Source organism: Vipera berus (genome assembly GCF_964194415.1).
Source record: "Vipera berus genome assembly, chromosome: 3".
In the NCBI taxonomy this organism is placed as follows: Eukaryota; Metazoa; Chordata; class Lepidosauria; order Squamata; family Viperidae; genus Vipera; species Vipera berus.
Window position 1 is genome coordinate 206,871,842 of NC_138204.1, and position 25,832 is coordinate 206,897,673.

General features: G+C 46.2%; 1 protein-coding gene across 3 annotated transcripts in view; it reads right to left on the bottom strand.

The window, feature by feature from the left end:
- Positions 1–15,814, bottom strand: part of ADCY8 (adenylate cyclase 8) — a 136,893-nt gene extending 121,079 nt beyond the window's left edge. For all 3 annotated transcript variants that reach the window (XM_081322743.1, XM_081322742.1, XM_081322741.1), the window contains exon 1: positions 14,929–15,814. In XM_081322743.1, the coding sequence (XP_081178869.1) occupies positions 14,929–15,807 (879 nt within the window). In that variant the 5' untranslated portion in view covers positions 15,808–15,814. The remainder of the gene's footprint in view (positions 1–14,928) is intronic.
- Positions 15,815–25,832: the final 10,018 nt, after the last annotated feature.

The window sequence follows — 25,832 nt, forward strand, 5'->3', positions numbered from 1 at the left end:
TCCTTCCCTCCCTCCCTCCCTTCCCTTCCTTCCTTCCTTCCTTCCTTCCTTCCTTCCTTCCTTCCTTCCTTCCTTCCTTCCTGCCTGCCTGCCTGCCTGCCTGCCTGCCTGCCTGCAGCAGGATGTCATTCAAGATGCTGGTTATGACCTAACAGGGAGCCCAAATATCTGAAGGACCACAGTTTCTCCATAGCCAGCACAACCCAACAGAATAGATGCACTGAAAGTCCCCATGATTAAACAGTGTCATCTTTCCTGAATCCAAAAAGTGTCCTTTTTTATATAATGGCACCTGCTCTCTATAATGAAGTCGCTACCACCACCACCACCACCACCACCACCAAATCCATATGGTTCTTACCAGTGCTTTTATTGTATAAGAAAAAGGTGCTGGAACTCACACATGTCATACAACCCGCCTTGCCTAACCTACAAGGTTCCATTCAAAAAAGGTGCCGGAACTCCGTTCTGAGCGTTCTATGAGAAAAAAAGCCCTGGTTCTTACCCTTATGATGTTTTGGAAGGTCTTGAAAATGTGCTTATTGTCCCAAGCCTTGGGATAAGATGTATGGGACTCCCAGATTTGTGATTTATTTATTTGTATCCCTTGTTTAGGGGACGCGGTGGCTCAGTGGGTTAAGGCCCTGAGCTTGTTGATCAGAAGGTCAGCAGTTTGGCGGGTCAAATCCCGAGTGCCGCGTAACAGAGTGAGCGCCTGTTGCTCACCCCAGCTTCTGCCAACCTAGCAGTTCGAAAGCACGTAAAAATGCAAGTAGAAAAACAGGGACCACTCCGGTGGAAGGTAACAGCGTTCCATGCGCCTTTGGCGTCTAGTCATGCCGGCCACATGACCACGGAGACGTCCTCGGACAAGCTCTGGCTCTTCAGCTTTGAAACGGAGATGAGCACCGGCCCTTAGAGTCGGAAACGATTAGCACGCATGTGCGGGGGAACCTTTACCTTTACCTTTATCCCTTGTTTATTATTTCTACAAAAAACCCAAGGCAGTAAACATAGCTAATATGCCTTCCTTCTCCTATTTTCCCTACAAACAACAACCCTGTGAGGTGGGTTGGGCTGACAGGGAATGACTAGCCCAGGGTCACCCAGACGGCTTTCGTGACTAAGGCAGGACTAGAACTCACAGTCTCCCAGTTTCCAGCCTGTTGCCTTAATCACTAGACCAAATTGTCTCTTTTGATACGCTGTACAGATTGCCATCTTATAATTATTTCATAATTATTTTGCAGGTTTTTTTATTTTTTCATCTGTATCTCATTGTTTTTAATCATTCTTCTGTGAACTACCCAGAAATGGATCATTTGGACAGATTCAAAAATTAAATGAACAAATAAATAAAATGCATATCTGGTGCAAACGGGGCGCTAGCGACCGCGCGCAAGTGCAAACTGATGTAAGTTGCAAATAACAGTAACTGATTGCATTTGTTTAACAGTTTCCCCCTTCCTACAGCATGTGGTCAGAATTCAGTGGCCCAAGAGTTAGAATGCAGTATTGCAGGCTCACTATGCCCATGGTCTGGAGTTCGATCCTGACCCGCTCAATGTTGACTCAACCTTCCATTCTTCCGAGGTCAGTACAATGAGGACCCAGATTGTTGGGGGACAAAAGGCTTACTTTGTAAGCCTCCAAGAGACTGATGTGAAGCACTGTGGAGTGGTATATAAATCTAAGTGCTATTGCTATGCAGAGGTGCAGTTGGTTGCAATCTATTGCCATTTCCTCCTTAAAAGTGCAACGTAAAGAGAGAGAAAAATAACAACCTAAAGGCTTGCTGTGATTTTAGGCTCTGTAGTCCTAGCATGATAAAGCACGATCAGCTGTTTGAGAAACACAGCTCTGTGTTTTGTTTTTCCTCAAGAAAAATCTTCAATTAATGCTGAGTCACAAGTCAGCCCATACAAATGTTAGCTAATTTTCATCCAGACAGGGAGGTCCCTGATATAAATACCATTCCCTTCATAAAGTCCACTGGGTTCGTTGGAAAGAAGAATTTAACCATTCATGCCTTCACGAGAAAGTGGAATTTGCTCCAAACAGAGGAGGGAATAAATCCTTCAGCCTTTAGGCCACTTGCTAGAAGCAGATACCTTGCAGAATTGCCCGTGCCATTTGTGGGTAGAGAATTTGGGGGGGGGGGAACTGATTCACCGAGTTGTAATAAGGAAGGAGAAATTCCCCCAAGCATTTCTGAGAAGTGGGACTGCTCATTAACAAGGGCAACTGCATTGTATCTTTCTCGTAATGTGTTTAATTGGAAACAGAAGACGGTAGAATAGAAAACATATGAAGAATGGTTGCAGGAATTGGGTATGTCAAGTCTAGTGAAAAGAAGGATGAGGGGTAACATCATAGCAGTCTTCCAGTATCTGAGGGGCTACCACAAAGAAAATGGGGTCAACCTATTCTCCAAAGCACCTGAAGGCCGGACAAGAAGCAATAGATGAAAGCAAATCAAGGAGAGAAGCAACCTAGAACTAAGGAGAAATTTCCTGACAGTTCGAAGAATTAGCTTGCCTACAGAAGTTGTGGGTGCTCCATCACTGGAGGCTTTTAAGAAGCAACTGGACAGCCACTGGTCTGGAGTGATATAAGGTCTCCTGCTTGTGCAGGAGATTGAACTAGAAGACCTTCAAGGTCCCTTCCAACTCTGTTATTCTGTTAAACTCAGCTTTGTTTGAGCCATTAGCCGTGGTGGTGCAGTGATTAAAATTCAATCAAGCCTCAGACCATCCTCTCAAAAATCCCTGAAAGATTGCAGGCTATTTCTGCTGACTTCCAACAGTTCGATTCTCACTGGCTCAAGGTTGACTCAGCCTTCCATCCTCTGAGGTTGGTGAAATGAGGACCCCAATTGTTGGGGGCAATACGCTGACTCCTAAACCTCTTAGAGAGGGCTGTAAAGCACTGTGAAGCGGTATATAAGTCTAAGTGCTATTGCTATTTGTTTAGCTTCTATAATTGAGACCCTATCAAACGTGGTCTTCCAAAAGCAGCTGCAATGAAAAAAAAATCTTTCAGGGATTTTTGAGAGGATGGTCTGAGGCTTGATTGAATGATTTTTTTTAGGGTTACGATGACTCAAACCACCCAGCATATTTAAGAAAGAAGCTATGTAATGTTGACCGCCCCACCATGAAAGGTAGGCAGTGCACCACTACACAAATTATAAGAAATCAAACTGCCCAACTTGTTGGCCAACAATGAATCTACAACAGCAAGGTTTCAAATCAGACTGCAGTCGGTTTGATCTATGAGCTGCAATCCTTTCTAAAACACCGCTAGTTTTCCAGCTGTCTTTTGACATTAAGGCACTCTCATTTACTTGTCTAGATTGTGTAGGGAGGTCTATAGCTTCAATCCAGCAAAGTCTTTAAGAGGGGCTGCAGCAGAGTTGAAGCAATTTTTTGGGTGTGTGTGTGTGTGTGTGTGAAAAGTGTGTGCAGGTATGTGTTGCCAAAGGGCTCACAAAATATAGGAACACTTGTAATAGAGATAATGTTGGTGAAAAAGTATATGCTATTGTGGTAAGAGAAAATCACCCAAGCAAGACATTCAGGCACAGAGTAAATATTGTTTGTTCTTTTATTTAGTAATATCCTGAAAAACAGCCCTTCAGCCCCTCCCCGCTTTCCTTGCTTCCTAATTCTCATATTGGTCTCTCCTGTGAATTTTGAAAGTCAGGTTTGTTCCTGGAAAGGTTTGATCTGAAATTAAATTAACCTTCTGGGAGGTATCTACTCTTCGGATTAATGGAAAAAAGATTGCATCAAAGCTCAACAATTCAAAAACGGTATTCTAAGTGGTATTAAAAATAAGAATACTAAAAGAAAAACACCAGAGGGCGCCAAATGAAAATGCTGCAATTCACCCATACCTTAAGTAGAGCAGATAAAATTTCAGCACCCAAATTGGGGACAGCTCCCGAATCCCTGGCAAGCCATCAGTTGCAAGCATAATTATCAATAGATCTCTGGATAATAGATAGAACTGTAGCATAGATTTGACACTCCTTATCTTTCTTTCATTGAAAAGAAAGTTTACATTTTCTATTCTTGGCCATATTATTTTGCAAATTCAGCCTGAATCCTCAGTATTGCAAACTCTCTGGATCAAAGCATATCTTCCAATCTTTTTGTTTGAATTTGAACAACTGTGCATAAATTCAAATTGAGTTATGAAACTCAATGTGCCTTTGTTTTTTTTTTAAAAAAGAAATCAATCGAAGTCACCCAATGTTACCAACATCTTATTTATTACTGACTCCATGACTGGGTTCCAGGTTTCAACATTCCAGTTCAGACTAAAGGAAGGTGAAATAATTAACCTTGCATATCTTAAGAAGGCTGGTCTAAATCAGTTCAAAGTGGTGCTGCTTGAGAAATTTATGAGTAAGATTTTGAACCTCTTCATAAAAGAGAGGTGAAATGTATACGGCACGGCCCTCCCTCAAATGAAACTCCTACTGTGTTCAACAGAATTTATTTTCATGTCTTAGCAAGTGGCAGCATCTTACTGACTTTATCTGTCTTTGGAAGCTAAGAAGGAGCTGGCTTGGTTATCTATTTGGATGGGTGTCTACTTGGAAATCCCAGAACTGTAGGCTGGAGGAAGAGATTGAGAAGCATCCTTCTTCTTCTATTGCTGCCCAGAAAACTACACACACTAACACAGAGGTCCCCAGCCGCCGGTCTGTGGACCAGCACTGGGCCATAGCATGCAAGAAACTGGTCTGCGCAAACAAGCGAAGCCCCATCCATGGGATACAGGAAGCACACGAAACCGCGCCCCCTCCAGTCTGCAAAAAAACCCACTCCCTACAGAACCGGTCCCTAATGCCTAAATGTTTGGGGGCCTCTGCACTAACACAGAATCATTTCACAGAATCAACTTTAACTTAAAGAAGACTTTGGGTGACTTTAGCGGTTGCCTCAAGGGTAAGCAGTTCCAGTGACAAAACATTACAGGGATGGTTGGGACGAAGAATATGAATAGTATTTACGGTGTTCTTGAATTCAGATATGAGAGAGAAGATGGAAAATGTGACTCCGTGAACTAGTAATGTCATGTATTCTGTGAAATCTTTGTGCAGATAAGGAGCTGTTCGCCCAGATACAGCTGCAACGAACATTCCTTAATCATGCTATTCATGATTAGTGTAATCTAAATTTAGGCCAGCTGTGCATCTCTTGGAGTGAGCTGTGCCCTGTGTTAAATAAAGAGAAATAGTATATTTCAGATTAATATTCATAATGTTCCTTAAAATGGTGAAAGGCCTTTCTGGAGGCCAAATGAACTTTATTTTTCTGTTGTATTTGCCTTCCTTGCCCTCCTTTAGAGCTGTCTGAGGAAGGCTCGGGACTTCCAAGAAGGAATTGGCAAAAAACAAAAACGAAAGCAAAAAACCACCCTCTTCATTGATCTCCATTAGCATATGAGACTTTACTCCAAACAGATAAAAGATCTCAACTCATGGAAATCTACCTGCAGATTTAAATGACTGTGAGATAGATAGATAGATAGATAGATAGATAGATAGATAGATAGATAGATAGATAGATAGATAGATAGATAGATAGATAGATAGATAGATAGATGGATGGATGGATGGATGGATGGATGGATGGATGGATGGATGGATGGATGGATGAATAGATGATAGATAGATAGATAGATAGGTAGGTAGGTAGGTAGGTAGAAGTAGAAAAAAGAAAAAGAAAGAAAGAAAGGTAGGTAGGTAGATAGGTAGAAAGGTAGAAAAAAAGAAAAAGAAAGAAATAAAGAAAGTGAGAGAGAGAGAGAAAGAAAGAGAGAAAGAGAGAAAGAGAGAAAGAGAGAAAGAAAGAAAGAAAGAAAGAAAGAAAGAAAGAAAGAAAGAAAGAAAGAAAGAAAGAAAGAAAGAAAGAAAGAAAGAAAGAAAGAAAGATGCATGGATGCATGCATGGATAGATGGACAGACAGACAGATAGACAGACAGATGGGCTGGTGCTCATCTCTTGTTTCAAGGCCATTGAGCCAGCATTGTCCAAAGACAGTTCCATGGTCATGCAGCCAGCATGACATCCTGGAGCACTGTTACCTTCCCACCAAAGTGGTACCTGTTTATCTACTCACATTTGCGTGCTCTCGAGCTGCTAGGTGGGCAGGAGCTGGGGTGAGGACGGGAGCTCACCCCATCGCCTGGCGCTCATGTTTTGAACCTGGGCTGGCGGCTTTCTAGCTGACAAGATGACTGTCTTAACCTTAAAATGTCTTTGGACAGCACTGGCTCAATGGCCTTGAAATGGAGAGGAGCCCTGCTCCCTACAGTCGCCAATGAGTAGCGGAGTAAAATCTGCAGGGACTCCTTTAATTTAGCTTTTATTTATTTTGATACACACACACACACACTCCTGTATCTTCCTCAAACACTCTTCCTTTTCCCCCTTTGCCAAAGAGAAGCTTCAGTCTTGGAAAATCGAAAAATGCTGGAGCTTAGTTACACATGTATAGTAACCAAGGAATCTGCTCTTACTCTGATTTCATTACTCATGATCTGGAGACATCTCAGTGAGATTTACTGCAAAATCTGCTTCGTGGGAGACTGCCTTCGATGGTCCTTTGTAAAATTTAACTGGTTTGGAGTGGACAGTGATTGATATGGGCAGGGCCCCTGGCAACTATGACTCTGCTCTGTGTTCTCTGTGCCATCTGCGTTGGCTTCCAATCGATTTCTGGGTCTAATTCAGCGTAGAGTGATCCAGATGCTTTGGACTACAATTCAAGTCCTGGTTTGTTTTGTTTTTTTTTCCTCAATAGCCAGATGGGCAGAAAGTTGGGACGCAAAGTGTACAAGTCAATATATGAATTATTCCAAAGAGACGGTCACTTCGAGTTACGAGGTTGTGCTCTAAATCTCCCTAAAATATAGCCTCTTGGAAACTCAGGGGACAATGTTCAGAGGTCACCAAGATGAAATCTCTTGCTCCATCTACAAATCTTGCAATTAACAAGATACAGTATGCTGGCACTAGGAGATGAAAATGACTTGGGCTATGTATTTTAAAAAATAATCCCTTCTCACCCTTATGGGTGGTCTGTGTCTTCCTCAGTCTTGGAGCCTGTGAGTTTAAAGCAGGGGTCTTCAAACTTGGCCCTTTTATGACTTGTGGACTTCAACTCCCAGAATTCCTCAGCCAGCGTGCCTGGCTGAGGAATTCTGGGAGTTGAAGTCCACAAGTCATAAAAGGGCCAAGTTTGAAGACCCCTGGTTTAAAGGTTCTGTGCAGTATCTTAGCTACTCCTAGCACTGCACTGGACAGAGAGTTCTGATGTCGGTCCTGGGATCTGTTGGAGCCACTCTCCCACCCTGGAGATCACAGCCCTGAGTTTTCCTACCACCACTGGGATTGCTTTGGCCTTTACTTTCCACCTCTTCTTTAGTTCCTTCTTCAGACCCAGGGACATCTCTAGCTTGTCGTATTCCAACAATCGTTGGAAACTGGTCAAAGAGAGAAGCAACCTGGAATTAAGGAGAAACTTCCTGACAATGAGGACAATCAACCAGTGGAACAGCTTGCCTCCAGAAATTGTGGGCGCTCCATCTCTGGAGGTTTTTAAAAAGAGACTGGACAGCCACTTGTCTGAGATGGTATAGGTTCTCCTGCTTGAGTGGAGGGCTGGACTAGAAGACCTCCAAGGTCCCTTCCATCTCTATTCTATTCCAACTTCTTCTGGATGTAGCTGTCACTTGGCACCAGTAGCAATAGCACTTTGACTTACACACTGCCCCATCATGCTTTTATAGAACTCTCTGGGCAGTTTACACTGTCAGCGTATGGCCCCCAACAATCTGGGTCCTCATTTGACCGTCCTCAGAAGGATGGAAGGCTGAGTCAACCTTGAGATGGTTAGGACCAAACTTCTGGCTGTGGGCAGAGTTAATTTGCAATACTGCATTCTAACTCCTGTGCCAAATCATCGGCTCCTACCCTTATCACCACTGCTGTCTTCTGCTGTTGTCTACTATCATAATGTTTGCTGGTTAATATATATATATATATTAGGGCACAGCACAGTAGCCAGTGGTGGAATTCAGCCGATTCGCACCACTTCGGCTAATTTTTTTGTTGCCCAGGCCCGGAACGGACTTCCGTAAGCAGCATCCACACAGAGAACCGGGTATTCACATATTTGAATCCCACCACTGATTGTAGCTCAAAGTGACAGTCTCTTTGGAATAATGTATATATTAACTTCTACATTTTGTGCCATGAATGTCTGTATATGTGTATATGCGTGTGTATACATCATTTTTTATTCCTAGTAACCATGTAGTTAGATTTTCTCCATGAAACACACACACACACAAACACACACAGAGGGAAACATACATGTTTTTGTATGTGATTGTTTATTTATTTCATGAAGAAAATCTCTCTCTAATAATTCTAACATACCAGAGCCATGCACAAAGCTGGGAATCGCTGATTCACACAATACCTTAAACCTCGACAAAACACAATGCTTGGCTATGTGTGATAACTTAAAGCGATGGCTTGGTTCACATAATTTACTGAATACAATCTCCTCAATTCAACTTCAGTCTAAGCCAGCGTGTTCAAGGAACCCAGCTACTCTTTACCAAACCAAGGCTAGGCAGGTGGATCATCTTTTCCCAACCACACACACTCCAAAAGTATAACAAACGACAAACTCCCTTACAAATGCTGCAGTGCAGTAACTGGCTGTGCAGCCTGTGGAAGAGAGAAGTCACCAACACATCTTCCAAAGCATCAGCTTGAGGAAGTTTGATCTGTCCCCGTTAGCTTATCCACTCTTACGGCTGGTCATCTGACAACTGCCCAGCACTGCCCTGCTTTGTGGTCCACCCGCGAAGATAAAGGTGGGTTGCTCATATATCATGAGGAAGAAGATGTTGAGGCAGCACCATGGAAACCAGGGGACAAAAAAGGTGTTCATTTGTAAACCCAAATGTGCTTTTTCCAAAAGGCTACTGGGTTTTGTTATTGTTGTTGTTGTTGTTTCTTAGAAAATGTTTCACTTCTCATCCAAGAAGCTTCTTCAGTTCAGCTTCTTGGATGAGAAGCAAGATATTTTCAAAGAAAGAAGGAAAACCAGGGAAGTCCAGTTGCCTTTTGGAAAAGCACCTTTGGGACAACCGTGACCTGGATGATTGAGAATCTCCACAGACCTACATTGGTGAACTGAGCCATTTCATCTTTTCATCCTTTGGTGACCTAGATACACTAACCCAGGGGCAGGCAACCATGGCTCTTTTATGACTCGTGGACTTCAACTCCCAGAATTCCTGAGCCAGCCGTGCTGAGGGGAAAGAGAGAGGTTTCCAAGCTGAGCCATGCTGGCTCAGGATTTCTGGGAGTTGAAGTCCAGGAGTCATAAAAGAGCCAAGGTTGCCTATCCCTGCACTAACCACATCCACACGTTCCTAGAAGTGGCTTGACTTTCTTCATCCCTAAAATTATTGAAGAATTCCTTGTTGGCCTCAATCAGGCCTGCCCAAAAACATGGCCCACCAAGCAATATTGTACACCCTGGGCAGAAAGCCAATAAATTCACTGGCACCATTGCCATCCCCAAAAGACCTGCAGGCCTCACTGCCACCCTCAGCTTCCCTCCTGCCACCAAACTGGTGATGAATGTGCCAAGTCTTAATCTGCAGCTCACAAGGATTTTAAATTTAACTTGAAGGTCTCTTTCCCTCTTCAGGTTTTGCAGGCTTGCCCTGGAGGATATTCAGAAGATGTCATCCCTGCTCAGAAGGGAATGGACGTTGTATGGTCTTCTAATTCACAGCTCTCCTTGGATGATCATATAGGAGCTGTGACTAGGGGGGGCCTTCGCCCAGGTTCGCCTGGTGTGTCAGTTGCGGCCCTATCTAGACCGGGATGCCTTGCGCACAGTCACTCATGCACTCGTGACCTCCCGTTTGGACTACTGCAATGCTCTCTACATGGGGCTGCCCTTGAGGACTACTCGGAGGCTCCAGCTGGTGCAGAATGCAGCCGCGCGAGTGGTGGTGGGAGTCTCCCGATACTCCCATGTAACACATCTACTCCGTGAGCTGCATTGGCTTCCAGTTGCCCTCCGGGTAAGATTCAAGGAGCTGGTTATGACCTATAAAGCCCTAAATGGCATGGGTCCGGGTTACTAACGGGAACATCTGCTGCCGGCATCAACTTCCCTTCGTCCAGTGCGCTCCCACAGAGAGGGCCTCCTTAGGGTGCCGTCGGTGAAAGAGTGTCAACTGGCGGCCCCCACGGGGAGGGCGTTCTCTGTGGGCACGCCAGACCTGTGGAACCGTTTACCGGTGGAGCTCTGGACGGCTCCCGACCTTCGCTCCTTCCGACGTGACCTAAAAACATATTTATTTGAACAAGCTGGCCTGGTCTGATGGGTTTGGGGTTTTTTTTTAACGTTTTGTAATTTATTAAATTGGGCTATTGTATTTAATATCTTTTTAATTTTTATATATTGTATTTTATTGTATTGTCCTGTACACCGCCCTGAGTCCTTCGGGAGAAGGGCGGTATAAAAATAAAATAAAATAAAATAAATAATTCTACTGGAATTTTTTTTTTGACCTTTATCTTTCAATGGCAAAAATGCCTGCGTCTCTACAAAACTGGTTGCCTACTTTCGGGGGCTGCTGGCTTGTGCAGCGTTTGCAAATAGGGATGTTCTCTCCAACCTGGGAATGGGTTTCTCAGCCCATTCTCGCTAAGAGATTACGGATTTCTGTTTTCCACTTATTTCCCATTCCCGTCACCAAGTTTCCCTGAGTGACGAACAAACTAAAGTAGTTGAAACAACAACAACAACAGAAATCTAGTACAAAATCACAAACTGATCACAGCATTGCTCTAAAAGCCAGCAGCGGAACAAAGCAAAGAGAAACACATTCAGCCAAGGAACAAATTGACTGGAAGTTGTAATGTTCCTTGGGCTCAAGAGGCGATGTGGCTAGGAAGATTAAAATGTTTCAGAACTTTAAGCCAGTTTTAGGGAGCATTTTTAAAAAGCTCAGGCAGGGCATGACACATCTTGCAGTGTTAGAAGGCACTTTCCAGAAGATCTTCCCTGGCAGCTCACTTTGACTGCATTACTCTCTCCTATTGACAGTTGTCACACAGTTGTCTGCTTGTGTGTACACAGTTCTCTTTGTATACCTACAAAATCTGATCCAGAGGGTTTGAGGCCTTACCAAAGCAAGCACATGCCCACCATATAGCACTGGATGTCACTCACTGGTGAGACCTTTTGGTTGAAGATCTCAGTTAAAGAGTTAGCTTTGAAGTCCAACAAAAGAGCCTTTTCTGCCCGGGCAAACACCCTTTGGAACCTCATATTTCCCCCACATCATCCCCAAGGTGAGAGTTGCACCCATCTTTTGGCCTTCTAAAAGGGCCTGAAACCCAGGTTCTGCCAATTGGCCTGGGACCCCGATATACTGAATGTGGTTAATGAACTGAGATAAGACCCCACCCCTTCCCCATGTGTATTTTGCTCCCTTCCTTGCCATTCTTGTTAATTTTTAAGTCAGTTTCAACCTTAATATTTTTTTAATGATTTCTTGTATTGCTTTTATTTGGCTGTAAGAGTAGGAGAAAGAGTGGCAATATCTGGAGGTGGCGTTAAAAGGGGGATCAGCCTAGAATCTCTACATCTTGTCAAGCAGAGTTTGCTTCTGGCTATGCAGGGATTCTAAGCTGAACCCTCTTTTAACCCCACCCCCAGATGTTGCCACTCTCCTACACTTACCACCAAATAAAAGCAACACAAGAGAGAGTTACAATAATATTAATGTTAAAGAGTAATGTTAATACTAAAACTGACTTTAAAAAGATCACATAAGGATTCTAAGATGTTCCCGTTTAAAATTCTACCACTCCTTCTCCTACAGTCAGAGAGCCCAGAGAATTGTCTCTAGGCAAAATGGGGGAGGGAGGCATACAAATTTAATAAATAAATGAAGACTTTAGACCTGTTAAATATCTGCATCAAAAATTGTTTTCAGCTCACAATATTCTCTAGAGCAGGGGTAGGTAACCTTGGCTCTTTTATGACTCGTGGACTTCAACTCCCAGAATTCCTGAGCCAGCATGGGGGAACTTTGGCCCCTTCACGACTCATAGACTTCAACTCCCAGAATTCCTGAGCCAGCATGGCTCAGCTTGGAAACCTCTCCCTTTCCCCTCAGCGTGGCTGGCTCAGGAATTCTGGGAGTTGAAGTCCACAAGTCACAAAGCGGCCTAGGCCTAGGCCAGGGGTAGGCAACCTTGGCTCTTTTATGACTCGTGGACTTCAACTCCCAGAATTCCTGAGCCAGCATGGCTCAGCTTGGAAACCTCTGCCTTTTCCCTCAGCACGGCTGCCTCAGGAATTCTGGGAGTTGAAGTCCACGAGTCATAAAAGAGCCAAGGTTGCCTACCCCTGCTCTAGGTGGTTAATGAGTCAGCTGAAAAAGTTGGGAACCTTGCTCCTAAAAAAAAAAAATCCAGTATATTTCACAAGCCACAAATTTTATACATGCAAGGAATTCTTCCACCTCAATATCAAGTACACTAAGCCTGTGTTGAGTGGCCTGCTTAGCTGAGTTACTCAATGCATCTCTTCTTCTAGGTAGGTCACACCATATGTCAAGCCATAAAGTCAGGGTAGGTCAAGCGGGCTTGCACAATGTACTAAACCACAATAAAATAAAATATCCAAGCTTTAACCTAACCCAGCTTACCCTATTGTGCAAGAGGTGTGTGCACATCTCATAATTTCAAAGGCAGACTATTCTGTTCTTTTCCAGAACATTCTGTTTTTTCCCCGCTCTGGTCTGCCTGGGGGAAAACTTCTTTTCTGGAATGAATTGTTTTGGAACAGGAAATAAAGCTGAAATGATAGCTTTCCCCTTCCTTATAAAATGCACCTGTTAGATCATTTACTGACCCATTGAAAGATTTTGTGTGGATGCCATTAATATGTGTCAGTCCGAGCTTTAACCCTCCTGGTCAAAACAATTTCTAAACCAGTTTAGAGCTTTCTCCCGTTTGGACTGAATATTGTTGCAGCAAATTTTATTTCATTCTGTCACACTAGGATGACTTGTAAGAAGTTCTCCATTTGGGTATTCTTTCTTTCCTGAAATAAGCATCTGCATAAAATAAACAGCTAAATCAATAAACAAATGCACTGTGCCTTCTGGAAATCAAAATTTCAGTAATTGCATTGTTTCATTTCCCAATCCCACCCCTTTTTTTTCCAGTTTCAAGAAACCAAACCACAAAGAGTCAGCGTAATTTATCACTGGGTCAACAATTTACCAAATAAATGGCTGAACTATGGTCTTCCTGTTTCCCACTAGTTAATCACAACTGAGAGAACCAGACCACCAGCCAAACTCATTGTACTCAGCTCTGTTTGATTCATATTACATAGTCTTTCAGAACTTGAACCTGAACGACAGCAGAACAACCCTGAATTCAACTCGCCTGATTTAACAGACAGATGAATCCATACAATCCTGTGGGCCTCAGACTCAGATTTAGCAGATGGCTTGGGCCACCTGATCACATTCAATCTGTCCTTTTATAAACATCAGAACTAAACTCAACAGCTGGGATACAGATGGGAAAGTCCTAGGGATACAACAGGTAAATATGCACAAGTTTGAACTTGCATAACATCTCACTGGAAAAAAAAACACTCAAAAAACTGGCTAGTGATCCCAGCTAACAAAACACAGCAGTCAACCGATAAAAAAATGGGAAATTTTAGAAGACTGTTATAAAGGCAGAAGTCCTATATCCCAACTTCTCTCAGCCCGGGACATTTTAAATGTGTTCCAGCCCTATAAATGCCTAATGTTAACCCCAGCAAAACAACATGGGTGTTGAAGTTCCGGACAGCTAGAAGGGAACCGACAAACACATGGCAGCACTTGGGGAAGTGTCTTGTAAATTGAAGGAGGATGACTTTACTTTTCATGTAAAAGTATACTCTGCTTGTCATATATAAAGCTACTCTCAAAACAGCTCTTCTTCTGCTTGATGAACTCTGCTGAATAATTGATCAAATACTACAGGGACCCAACGCAGCACTGAATGAGAACTCAGAGGAGAGGGAATTGTGTCACATTATCCAGGGACACCAAAAAAAAAATAAATACCTCCCTCCTTTTTCAAGAGTCTGGATCTGTACACACTCCGATGCAACTACAGATTCCTCCTGGTCGCATTGAAGAATATTTTGAGAGGGGAAAGTACAGGGAGACTTGGACAGCCACTGCATCTAGGTGCCCCGATTAAAGCAGCTGTATTTGGTGTAGGAATCCTGTCCTCAGCTGGGAATCTACAGGGGGATTTCTCCACAACAATCTGGCAAGCCAGAAGCAGGAAGCACCACAAGGGTTGACCTTGTGTGTATTTTCTTGGCCATCTGCAAAAGAAGAATGGGACGCCAATATGTTTTCTGGCTTTCCCCTCCATTCTGTTGCTCTCTGTGGATGCTGGAACTTCAACCCCCATCAGAGCTGGAAAGGATCAACTTAGGAAAAATGAGATTCAAGAGGAATACTATCCTAAAAGGTCCCTTTCCCTCTGATGAACTAGCGCTACCAGCCACACTGGCTTTTGTAAAGGGCATTGTTTTCAGGAGTCACCATCCATATCACAGAGGAAAGAGCATTTCTGTTGTGTTTTGCAAAAGGACCTCTTCCTCTCCACAGACAAAGATCTCAGAATTGTACACATCATAGGCAGGACATGCAATAGCGTGTCCTGGTTAGGTCTGGCCTAGCAATGATCTGCTACTGCTTCCAACTAATCCTGAGTAGGAGGTGAACCAACTTGCTCAACTGGGGGTGGGGCGGGAGGAGAAGGAACCCACGAGAAATACCTGGTAGATGGAGATCACCACCTGTCTGGGGATGAAGGTCTGCATGATGAGCTGCAGGAGGGAGGTGACTAAGCCAGCCAAAATAGCCCAGGTGAGGGGCAGAGGGAGCATGCTGTAGGTGGCGAAGAGAGTGAAGAGCACGTAGCCAATGCCGTCGCCAAGGAGACCACAACCCAAGCCTGCAGCCAAGATTTGGGTGGCCATAGCCACCCAGGTGACCACGCCACTGTACTGCAGGTAGGTGTAAGAGGTTGTGTCCTTCCTGACCACCACTAAGGCACAGATGACCACTTCAATGCCTGTGAAGAAGCCCAGCAGAATGCCCTTGATGGGGTCCATGGGGGCCGAGGCCAAGGTCAGGTGGAGCAACAGGAGAGTCAGTTTGGTGAGCACATCCAAGATGTTCACCACCACTTCTGACTTCCGCCTCTGGCCCAGGAAGTAGCGCTGGTAAAGGCGCTCCAAGTCCCGAGACTTGAAGGAGTTGCGCAAGGTGGGGAAGATCACACCCCGGTAAGTGTAACCCCAGTTGAGGAAGAAATCGGAGTTGCTGGGAGCACAATCCAGGTGCAGGAAGCCCAGATCTCCACTGCTGCTGCTGCGCTCGGGGAAGACCTTGGTGCCCCCGTTGTTGTGGCCACCGAGGCTCTTGCCCGCCGACTGACGCAGGGAAGGATGGCTGTGATTGGGGCAGCAGGACTCTTCGGAGCCCAGGGCTTTGCCACTGCAGTGTTCTTGAATGAAGCGCTGCTCCGTGATATGCCGCACGGCCGTCTGCCACAGCAGGCGTTGGGAGCGGGCGCCACCACTAGGGGGCGTCTGGTTGATGGTGTACAACTCGTCGCTGTCACTCAAGCAACGTACCTCGGACAGCTCCATGGTGGGTGGTGGTGGGGGTGTCGGAGCAGGAGGAGGAAGGTCCTGTCACATTGAAAGGCAGCTGGTTTCCCTCCCCCCACCTCTTTGGCAGGGGGATCAAAGGTCAATCAGTGGCAGCAGGAGACAGGGGACTCCCCATGCCTTCGTTGGCACTGGATATACCTTGGCAGCAAGGCGGAGCTTCGCCAACTGCATCCCCTTCAGCTTCCAGGTCAACCGGGCAGGATGAAGAGCGGGTAGCAAGACGGTGGTTAAGTCAGGTTAAGCGGAATCAAAGCCAGAGGCCTCCCAAGTCCTCCCCAAGAGCTTCCATGGAGCCTACAGACGAAGCAAGAGAAGGCCACAAAGCCCTGGGCACCCTTGGGATGGTTGGGAGAGGGAGATGCCCAAAGAGGACAGTTCGGAAGCTCCCATCCTACATCCACCCCGTCCTCCTTGCTCTTGGCAGCTCTCCAAGTTTCAGCCCGAAGGATTTCCCATCCTTTCAGTTCTTCAAGTTCCTCGCAGCCGAAGATGCTTAGACTGAAGCCAAAAAGACTTGAGGAGAAGAGAAAGTGCCGATCTAGGCGGCCAAGAGTTATTTTACAAGCCCACGCGGGGAGATGCACGAAGCGCAGGCAACTTCTCCAGAGCGGGAAGTTAGGGGCTTCTTCGGAGAGAGGTGGTGGGCAGGAGAAACCCGTGGTGACCTCCGTGTCCAGACATGCACAACTGGGAAGCCCAGGTGGAGGTGGGTGCAGCTGCGGGATCTCGGCCGTTGCCCCCAAAGCGGCGACGTCGGTCCGGCGACGGAGGGCTTGGACCAGCGGCGGTGGGGACCGACGGACGAAAGCAAACGGCCGCGGTCGAGGCAGGGAGACCAAGCGAGGCTGGCGGAGACTCTCGGCGGCGCCTTCCCCGCCACGGACCGGCAGGCAGGCGGGCGGGCGGGCGGGCGAGCAGCTCAAGGCAGGCGGCCCGAGGGTTGACTCTCGCGGGGCCGGAGCATCATCGCTGGAGGCGCGTCCCGACAGCCCCGCCGCGATCGCCCCCCAGGAAGCCTGGACTTTTCCTTTTCTTTCGGGAGATCTTGAAGCGAGGCATGACCCGGGGGGTGGGTGGGAGAGGCGGGCGGGCGGGCGGCGGAAAGCAGAGTCGGGGCGACGGGGCTGGGTCCGCGTTCCTCGGGGTTACTTGGCCGCTTTGCCCGCAGCCGGAGAGTCCCCGGCGGCGGAGGGATGCATCGCCGGCTGCCGCAACCCGCCGCCCTCCGTCCCGACGGCCGTCTTCCCGGAGCTCCCACGCCGCGGGTGGGCCAGCCGGCTTCCCCGGGCACACGCCACGGCCGCCCCGCGCGCTTCCCCCCGGACGCCGGGCTGTCCTTCGGCAGCGGCGGAGGCGGCGGATGAAGCCCAGAGAGCCTCCCCGGATAGGACCGGCGAGATTGGCCGAGTGGAAGCAGCTTCGTCCCCGGCACACTTGCCTCGATTCTCCGGCTCGCCAAAGTTGCTGCGCGCTCCGGGCTCGCCTCTCCGTCTCCACCGCTCCGCCAGCCGGGTCTGCCGGCCAGGCGCGGCTGCTGCTGCTTTCCGGCTTCTGCAGCCCGAAACGGCCGGTGCTCCCTTGACGGGCGAAATCCGAGCCGGCGGAGGGGCGATTCGGCTGGGTTTCTCCTCGCCCAGCCGCCGCTTCGCCTGGGAAGGGCAGAACCCAGCGCGGTCAGCTGATGGCCGGGTGACGTCAGGCTCTCGGCTCGGCTCCCCTGGGCGCCCACTTAAAGAAGCCCCAGCCTCCTGCCCTTCCCCCCCCAACCACCACCACCCCCCCAGTCGGAGCTGAAGAAGCTTCTTGGCTGAGAAGCGAAACGCCTTCCAAGAAAAAAACAAGACGAGTCCAGTTGCCTGGTGAAATGAAAAGAAGAAGAAAAAAACAGCTTTGGGAAAAGTACCAGCCTCCTTTTTCTCTCTTCCCCCACCCACCCACCCCCCGCCACTCCCCCTCCCTAGCAAAGGAGCCACGGCCTGCCCCACGGTGCCTGCCCTGCGGGAGTCGCTTCACACGTGCCCCATCACACGCGCCCCACACCTGCGGCTGGCCAGCAACTCTGGACTACCGCAACGCTCTCTACATGGGGCTACCCTTGAAGACCACTCGGACGCTCCAACTGGTACAGAATGCAGCCGCGAGAGTTGTGTTGGGAGTTTCCCCGACACTCCCATGTTACACCTCTGCTCCGCGAGCTGCATTGGCTTCCAGTTGTCTTCTGGGTGAGATTCAAGGTGTTGGTAATGACCTACAAAGCCCTACATGGCATGGGTCCGGAATACCTTGGGGAGCACCTGCGGCCGGCGTCAACTTCCCTCCGCCCAGTACGCTCCCACAGAGAGGGCCTCCTCAGGGTGCCACCGGTCAAAGAATGTCAACTGGTGGTCCCCAGGGGGAGGGCGTTCTCTGTGGGCGCGCCGGATTTATGGAACCATCTTCCGGTTGAGCTCCGGATGGCGCCTGACCTCCGCTCCTTCTGGCGCGATCTCAAAACCTACCTTTTTGAACAAGCTGGCCTGGCCTGATGGGATGGGGTTGGGTTTTTATAAATCTGTTTTAACTTTTTTAATGTGTACTAATTTATTCATGGGCATTGTTGTTTAATCGCTTTTAATTTTTGTATCTTGTTTTTAATATGTATTGCCCTGTTCACCGCCCTGAGTCCTTCAGGAGAAGGGCGGTATACAAATTAAATAAATAAATCAATAAATGAATAAACTCCGGCTGGAAGGCTCAGCCCGCAAGGAGATTGCCAAACGTGCAGTCGCGCAAACTTGGTCTCTTGGCTTTTTTTTGGGGGGTGGGGGGGAGAGGCTGCGGAAGAGACGTTTGGGGAGTTTTAGTGTGCAGAAGGAAGGGGTGGGGGGTGGGGGAGTCGATCCGAGCTGGAACCGCTTCAGCTCAAGGCGGTCAGCAGCTTGGAAACGAGGCTCTCCGGAGAGAGAGAAGGAGGAATTGGGTATGGTTAGTCCTGAGTAAACTTGACCCTGCTTATTGTTGGATTGACATGAAAGATGGCAAAGAGCTCAATTATCCCGGGTCCCAGAAGACTCAGACGGGGGGGGGGGGCTTAAATTACAGAGAAGCAGATTCTGAGTGAGTAGAAGATTCTTCACAACAGGAAGAACGGTTTGGGACCAGTTTTCCAGAGATGGGGGGCCTTCCTTGGTTAGGAGCAGGCCATCCATCCATCCATCCATGCATCCATGCAGCAGGCCATGCATCCATGCAGCAGGCCACGCATCCATGCATGCATGCATCATCCATCCATCCATCCATCCATCCAGGATGCTTTAATTTGGATCCTCACATTGAGCAGATCTTAGACTTTATGGCCAGTGCATATCCCCAAAGCAATATCCAGGACAATATTAGGATTAGTTTGGAAATACAGACCCGAACCATGAAGAATAAATTTCAGTTAACGTGCATTGTTTACTGGGCTGCGTTAAGCCACCTTTGCTTGTCTTTGCAATATGGCACCTTAAGCCGTATTCCAGTTTTCTAAGATGCAAACAAGTAAAGCGGGTGGCTTTGGGAGGACCATAAATATAGGCAGTGAGTCCTAAGCTGAGTCATTTTCTTCCTCTCCCCTTAGATCGTAAGGACAAGAGAGCCATGCCCTGCTGGATCAGACTCCTGGCCCGTCTAGCTCAACAGTCTGTTCCACGGTGGCCACCCAAGAGCATAAGGAAGCCTGCTGGTCTCCTGGCAGATGGCCTTTGCAGTACCCATCCCCTCACTGAGGACCAGTTTCGTGTAGTGGTTAAGGCACCAGACTGGAAAGCAGGAGACGGTGAGTTCTGGTCCTCCCATAGGCATGAAAACTGGCCGACTCTGAACCAGTCAGTGTCTCTCACTCTGAGGGTTATCATTGGGGAAAAGAGGTGGGGAACGTTATGTGCAAAATACAAATGGAGATTTAATAAGTAATTCTGGGGAGAGAAAGAGAGAGAGAGAGAGAGAGAGCAGTTTTGGTTTCACTGATTCTCAAACTGCTTCCTTTGTTACCAAAAACCCATTTACCAAAAAGTCCTTACTTATATGTCTTATTGAGATTGGATAATGGGCCAGTGTGCCATTACCCAAAGAAAAAAAAGAGTTTTACCCAATTTGGGGTAGTTTATCCAGGTTTGGGTAACACAGGGCTAAGGCATCAGGCTAGAAAGCAGGAGACTGTGAGTCCTAGTCCTGGCTGAGACATAAAGCCGGTCGGGCGAGTTTGGGCCAGTCACTCTCTCTCTCTCAGCCGTAGGAAGGAGACAGTGGCAAGCCTCTTCTGAAATCTGGCCAGGAAAGCTTCAGAGACCAGTCCAGGCCGTCTTCAGGTATCAGCAATGACTCAAGGGCACAAGAAAAGGAAGGGAAGGGAGGAAGGGAGGGAGGGAGGAAAAGGAGGGAGGGAGGGAAGGGAGGGAGGGAGAAAGGGAGGAAAGGGAGGGAGGGAGAGAGGAAAGAGGGAGGAAGGGAAGAGGGAGGGAGGGAAGGGAGGGAGGGAGGGAGGAAGAAAGGGAGGAAAGAGGGAAAGAGAGAGGAAAGAGAGGGAGGGAAGAAGAGGGAGGGAGGAAGGGAAGAAAGGAAGGAAGGGAGGGAGGGAGGGAAGGGAGGGAGGAAGGAAAGGAAGAGAGGGAGGGAAGAGAGGGAGGGAGGGAGGGAGGGAAGGGAGGGAGAGAGGAAAGAAAGGGAGGGAGGGAAGAGGGAGGGAGGGAAGGAAGGAAGGAAGGGAGGGAGGAAGAAAGGGAGGAAAGAGGGAGGGAGGGAGGGAGGGAAGACACCCTTCATTCTGAAAGGAGCAATTATCAAAGAGCACTGTTCTCTTAGATTGTTGATCTCATTAAGCTGACAAATTGCAGAGAATGGATTGCAGCTCTTTAACTTCAGTTCCTTTACTATCTCCATGGGAGGAGAAGGAGAAGGAGAAAGAGAAGGAGAAGGAGGATAATGAGGAAGAGGAGAGGGAGAGGAGAAGGAGGAAGAGGATGACGAGGAGGAGGAGGAGGAAAGGCAGGAAGGAAGGAAGGAAGGAAGGAAGGAAGGAAGGAAGGAAGGAAGGAAGGAAGGAAGGAAGGATCATAGGGCTGGAAGGAGCCTAAGAGATCCAGGGTGTCAAACTGCCGGCCCATGGGCCAGATGCATCACATGGAAGCTGTGCCCACCCCAGCTCTAGCAAGGGGAAAAAAGCATCAATATGTCACGACACGTCACGTGACACAGGAGTTTGACACCTCTGTTCCACTCCAACCCCCTGCTCATGGCAGAAGATCTGATACCATTCTGGTCAAATCACTGTCCAGTCTATTTTTGAAAACCTGCAGTGATGGAGCGCCTACGACTCCAGGAGGTAAATTACTCCATTGATTAAATGTTCTCACCATCAGTAAATTTCTCCTTATTTTTAGGTTGGATCTCTCTTTAACAAGCTTCCACCCATTACTTCATGTCCTGCCCTCTGGTGGAAGGAAGGAAGGAAGGAAGGAAGGAAGGAGGGACTGGTTGTTTAAGAGTTAATTTTACGTTTTCAGCTTCAAACCTTTCCAAAAACAGTTTTAGGTTGTCTCTCTAGGTAGTAAATTTAGGTTAACTGTCCACAGAATGGAGGGGGTCTGCCTCTCCTTTCTTCCTAGAGCAGGGGTCCCCAACTCCCGGTCCATGGACTGGCACCAGTCCGCAGCATGCCAGCAACCAGTCTGCACAAACAGGCAAAGCCCCATCCACAGGATTCAGGCATTACGCAAAACCACACTTCCTCTGGTCCACAGAAAAACCTTTCCCCATGGCACCGGTCCCTGGTGCCCAAAAGGTTGGGGACCTCTGTTCTAGAACATGCTACAGCAGGGGTGTCAAACTGCTGGTTGCATCATACAGAGGCCACGCCCACCCCAACTCCGGCAATGCAAAAAAAAGTTGCGACACGTCACGACATGTCATGTGACGCAGAGAGTTTGACACCCGTGTGCTACTGCCTTGAAATATCCTGCCAAGTATTAACCAGGCCTGACTCCGCTTTGCCTTTTATGATCTGCTTGACCAAGGGATTTACAAACCTGTAGAAGCCAATGTTGATCAGAGGAAGGAGTTTAAGAAGCTTAAAGGTAAAGGTTCCCCCGCACATGCGTGCTAGTCATTTCCAACTCTAGGGGCTGGTGCTCATCTCCGTTTCAAAGCCAAAGAGCCAGCGCTTGTCCGAGGACGTTTCCGTGGTCATGTGGCTGGCATGACTAGATGCCAAAGGTGCATGGAGTGCTGTTACCTTCCCACCGTACTTGCATTTTTACGTGCTTTCGAACTGCTACGTTGGCAGAAGCTGGGACGAGTAACAGGCGCTCACTCTGTTACGCGGCACTCGGGATTCGACCCGCCAAACTGCCGACCTTCTGATTGACAAGCTCAGCGTCCTAACCCACTGAGCCACCGCGTCCCTTTTTAAGAAGGTTAAACCGGATCAATTCTCTACTCCCTTCAATACGAAACATTCCTTTCAGTTTTCCAGATTGCTGTTGCCTGGGCAGAGTGAAAACATTTTCTTCAGATATCTTGCTTTAGAACATACCCACCTTTTCAAGTGAAGCAAGGATTTTATTTCCATAAACGCTGCTTAAAGAGCATTAGCTGCCTGTGTCATTTGCATATTCTAACCTGCGTAATATATCTCCAGAATTAAAGCTGCAGTTTTATTGGGTTGCCGTTTGAGAAAGTGCCACCAGGAATTGTGGGCCTCCAGCCATTCTTAAAACGATGATCTTACTGCTTCAGTAAGACAAGGGGTTAAACACTGTAAACAATGTGCAGCATATTGCAGATTTTAAAAAAAACAACAACAACGCAAAGCAGAGTGATAGAATCAATGGCTGTATGCTAGAAGCATTCCCAATTTGATTAGGCTGCTTGGAGCAGAAGACCCCTTAGGCCTGGCCTTGTCCAATTGGTCAGTATTGGAGCAGTGACATCTTTCAAAGGGAGACAAGATAAAGTAGACCCCTGGGATTGGAAGAGAGGTAGTTTACACGACAGCCAACGTCTGTGCAGAAGGCACCGAAATAATGCCAACACCTGGAATACTGCAGCCAATTTTGGTCACCTTATCACAAAAAAGATGTTGAGAGTTTGGAAAATGTTCAGAGAAGAGCAACTAAGATGATCAAAGGCCTGGAGACCGAAACATATGAAGAACGGCTGCGGGACTTGGGTTTGGCTAGTCTAAAGAAAAGAAGAAATAGGGGAGACATGATAGCAGTATTCCAGTGTCTGAGGGGCTGCCACAAAGAAGAAGGGGCCAAGTTGTTCACCAGAGCACCAGAGGGAAGGACGAGAAACAATGGCTGGAAACTGATCAAAGAGAGAAGCAACCTGGAATTAAGGAGAAACTTCCTGACAGTGAGGACAATCAACCAGTGGAACAGCTTGCCTCCAGAAATCGTGCATGCTCCATTGCTGGTGACTTTTAAGAAGAGGCTAGACAGTCACTTGGACTAAAAAGCATCCAAGGTCCCTTCCAGCTCTATTCTATTCTATTCTATTATTCTATTCTATTCTATTCTATTCTATTCTATTCTATTCTATTCTATTCTATTCTATTCTATTCTATTCTATTCTATTCTATTCTATTCTATTCTATTCCTATTCTATTCTATTCTATTCTATTCTATTCTATTCTATTCTATTCTATTCTATTCTATTCTATTCTATTCTATTCTATTCTATTCTATTCAACATTCTATTCTATTCTATTCTACTCTACTCTACTCTACTCTACTCTACTCTACTCTACTCTACTCTACTCTACTCTACTCTATTCTATTCTATTCTATTCTATTCTATTCTATTCTATTCTATTCTATTCTATATAAAGAGTCCTATTCTATTCTATTCTATTCTATTCTATTCTATTCTATTCTATTCTATTCTATTCTATTCTATTCTATTCTATTCTATTCTATTCTATTCTATTCTATTCTATTCTATATAAAGAGTCCTATTCTATTCTATTCTATTCTATTCTATTCTATTCTATTCTATTCTATTCTATTCTATTCTATTCTATTCTATTCTATTCTATTCTACTCTACTCTACTCTACTCTACTCTACTCTACTCTACTCTATTCTATTCTATTCTATTCTATTCTATATAAAGAGTCCTATTCTATTCTATTCTATTCTATTCTATTCTATTCTATTCTATTCTATTCTATTCTATTCTATTCTATTCTATTCTATTCTATTTCTATTCTATTCTATTCTATTCTATTCTATTCTACTCTACTCTACTCTACTCTACTCTACTCTACTCTACTCTACTCTACTCTACTCTATTCTATTCTATTCTATTCTATTCTATTCTATTCTATTCTATTCTATTCTATTCTATTCTATTCTATTCTATTCTATTATGTCACTAAGCCACAATGCTGGCCAGAGAAAAGGGTGAACATTGCAAGAACGCATTATCTACCAATAAAGGAGAATATTTGTAGCTCAGGGTTGAAATGAGGGGTTCTTGGGTGTTCTCTGAGCTTGCTTGAAAATAAGCAAGCTCGGAGAGCATCAAGGGCCCCCTCAAAGCATTATCTCCTCTTCTTCTGAGCTCTGAACCCCATTTTTTAGAGGTGGGGGAGTTTTCCAACGTGTTATTCTTAGCTGATCAGAGGACCAGAGAGCTGGAAGGAGCTACGCAGACCTTTGCTGGCAACCTCTAGGTGACATGATTGGCATACAAGTAAAATAAACAAACACCTCTGCTTTTTAGCAGAAGTACCCAAATGCAGCATCCAGGAAATTTAAGATGGGACCGTTGAATCTGATCAGTTGAAATTATTTTTCCTCCAATTTGGAAATGACACTTCTGGTGATGCAGTCTACTTGTATATATATATATATATATATTTAAAATAGCCATAGCACCAAAATACAGATATTTGGGGAGGGTCCCCAATTTGGATATTTAATTTGAAGGTTTGAGGAAAAAGATTGGGAAATCAATTTCAGTTGTTGAACTGAACAAAATGTTTTCAAAAGATTTCTTGATTTACAGGCAGGTGCAAGAACTTTTTATAAGGAAATCAGAGGACCGGTTCAAATCAGTCTGATCATTCAGTTTTGATGGCTGAACAGAATCAGATTGATTTCTCAAACTGAATCAATATGATAAACATAGACTGAGATATAAATAGAGAGAGAAGCAGAGATATGTGTCGCTTTGAATGTTATGAACAACAAAGGAAGACACGGTAGATGTCTATAAAACTTAACAAATCTGTGCAAAATGCCGATTCTGGGATGTTTGTGGAGAAAATAGAGATATAGGGATGTTTTTCTTCCTGTCTCATAAAAAACAAGAATCATCACCTGAAGCCGGACTAGGGTGTGGGAAAGATTTAAGACAGACAAAAGAAGCATTTCTGTGCACGAAAAAGGGATGTGTTGCATTAGGTTTAAAATAGATCTGCTCTAAAAAAGAGAAGATTTACAACATCCTATGCGGGTAGTCTGTGAATTACGGCCACAATCGGGAGCTGAATTACAGTTATGAAGCAGGGCGGTTGTTAAGTCAGTTGTGTCCAACTTGACAACCTTTCCCTGCCATGGCTTATTAAGCAAATCACCACTGCATAGTGAATCACATGGTCATTAGTAGCAAATCCAGCTTCCCCCATTGACTCTGCTTGTTGGGAGACAGCTGCGGAGGTGGCAAACGGGGATCACATGACCTGGGAAATGTTATAAATACATGCTGGTTGACGAGCGCCCAAATTTTGACCACGTGACTATGGGGATGCTGTGAAGGTTGTCAGTGTGAAGACTGAACGGTCGTTAAATGAATCATTTTAACTCAAGGACTACACACAGGTAGTCCTCGACTGGCAACAATTTATTTAGCTACAGTGGCACTGAAAAATGTGACTTATGACCACTTTTAACACTTGCGACCGTCGGTAAAAAAAAAAGCAGAAATATCCCACCAATGTATCCATAGGGAAGAGAATGTTACCGACTCTTTCATTGT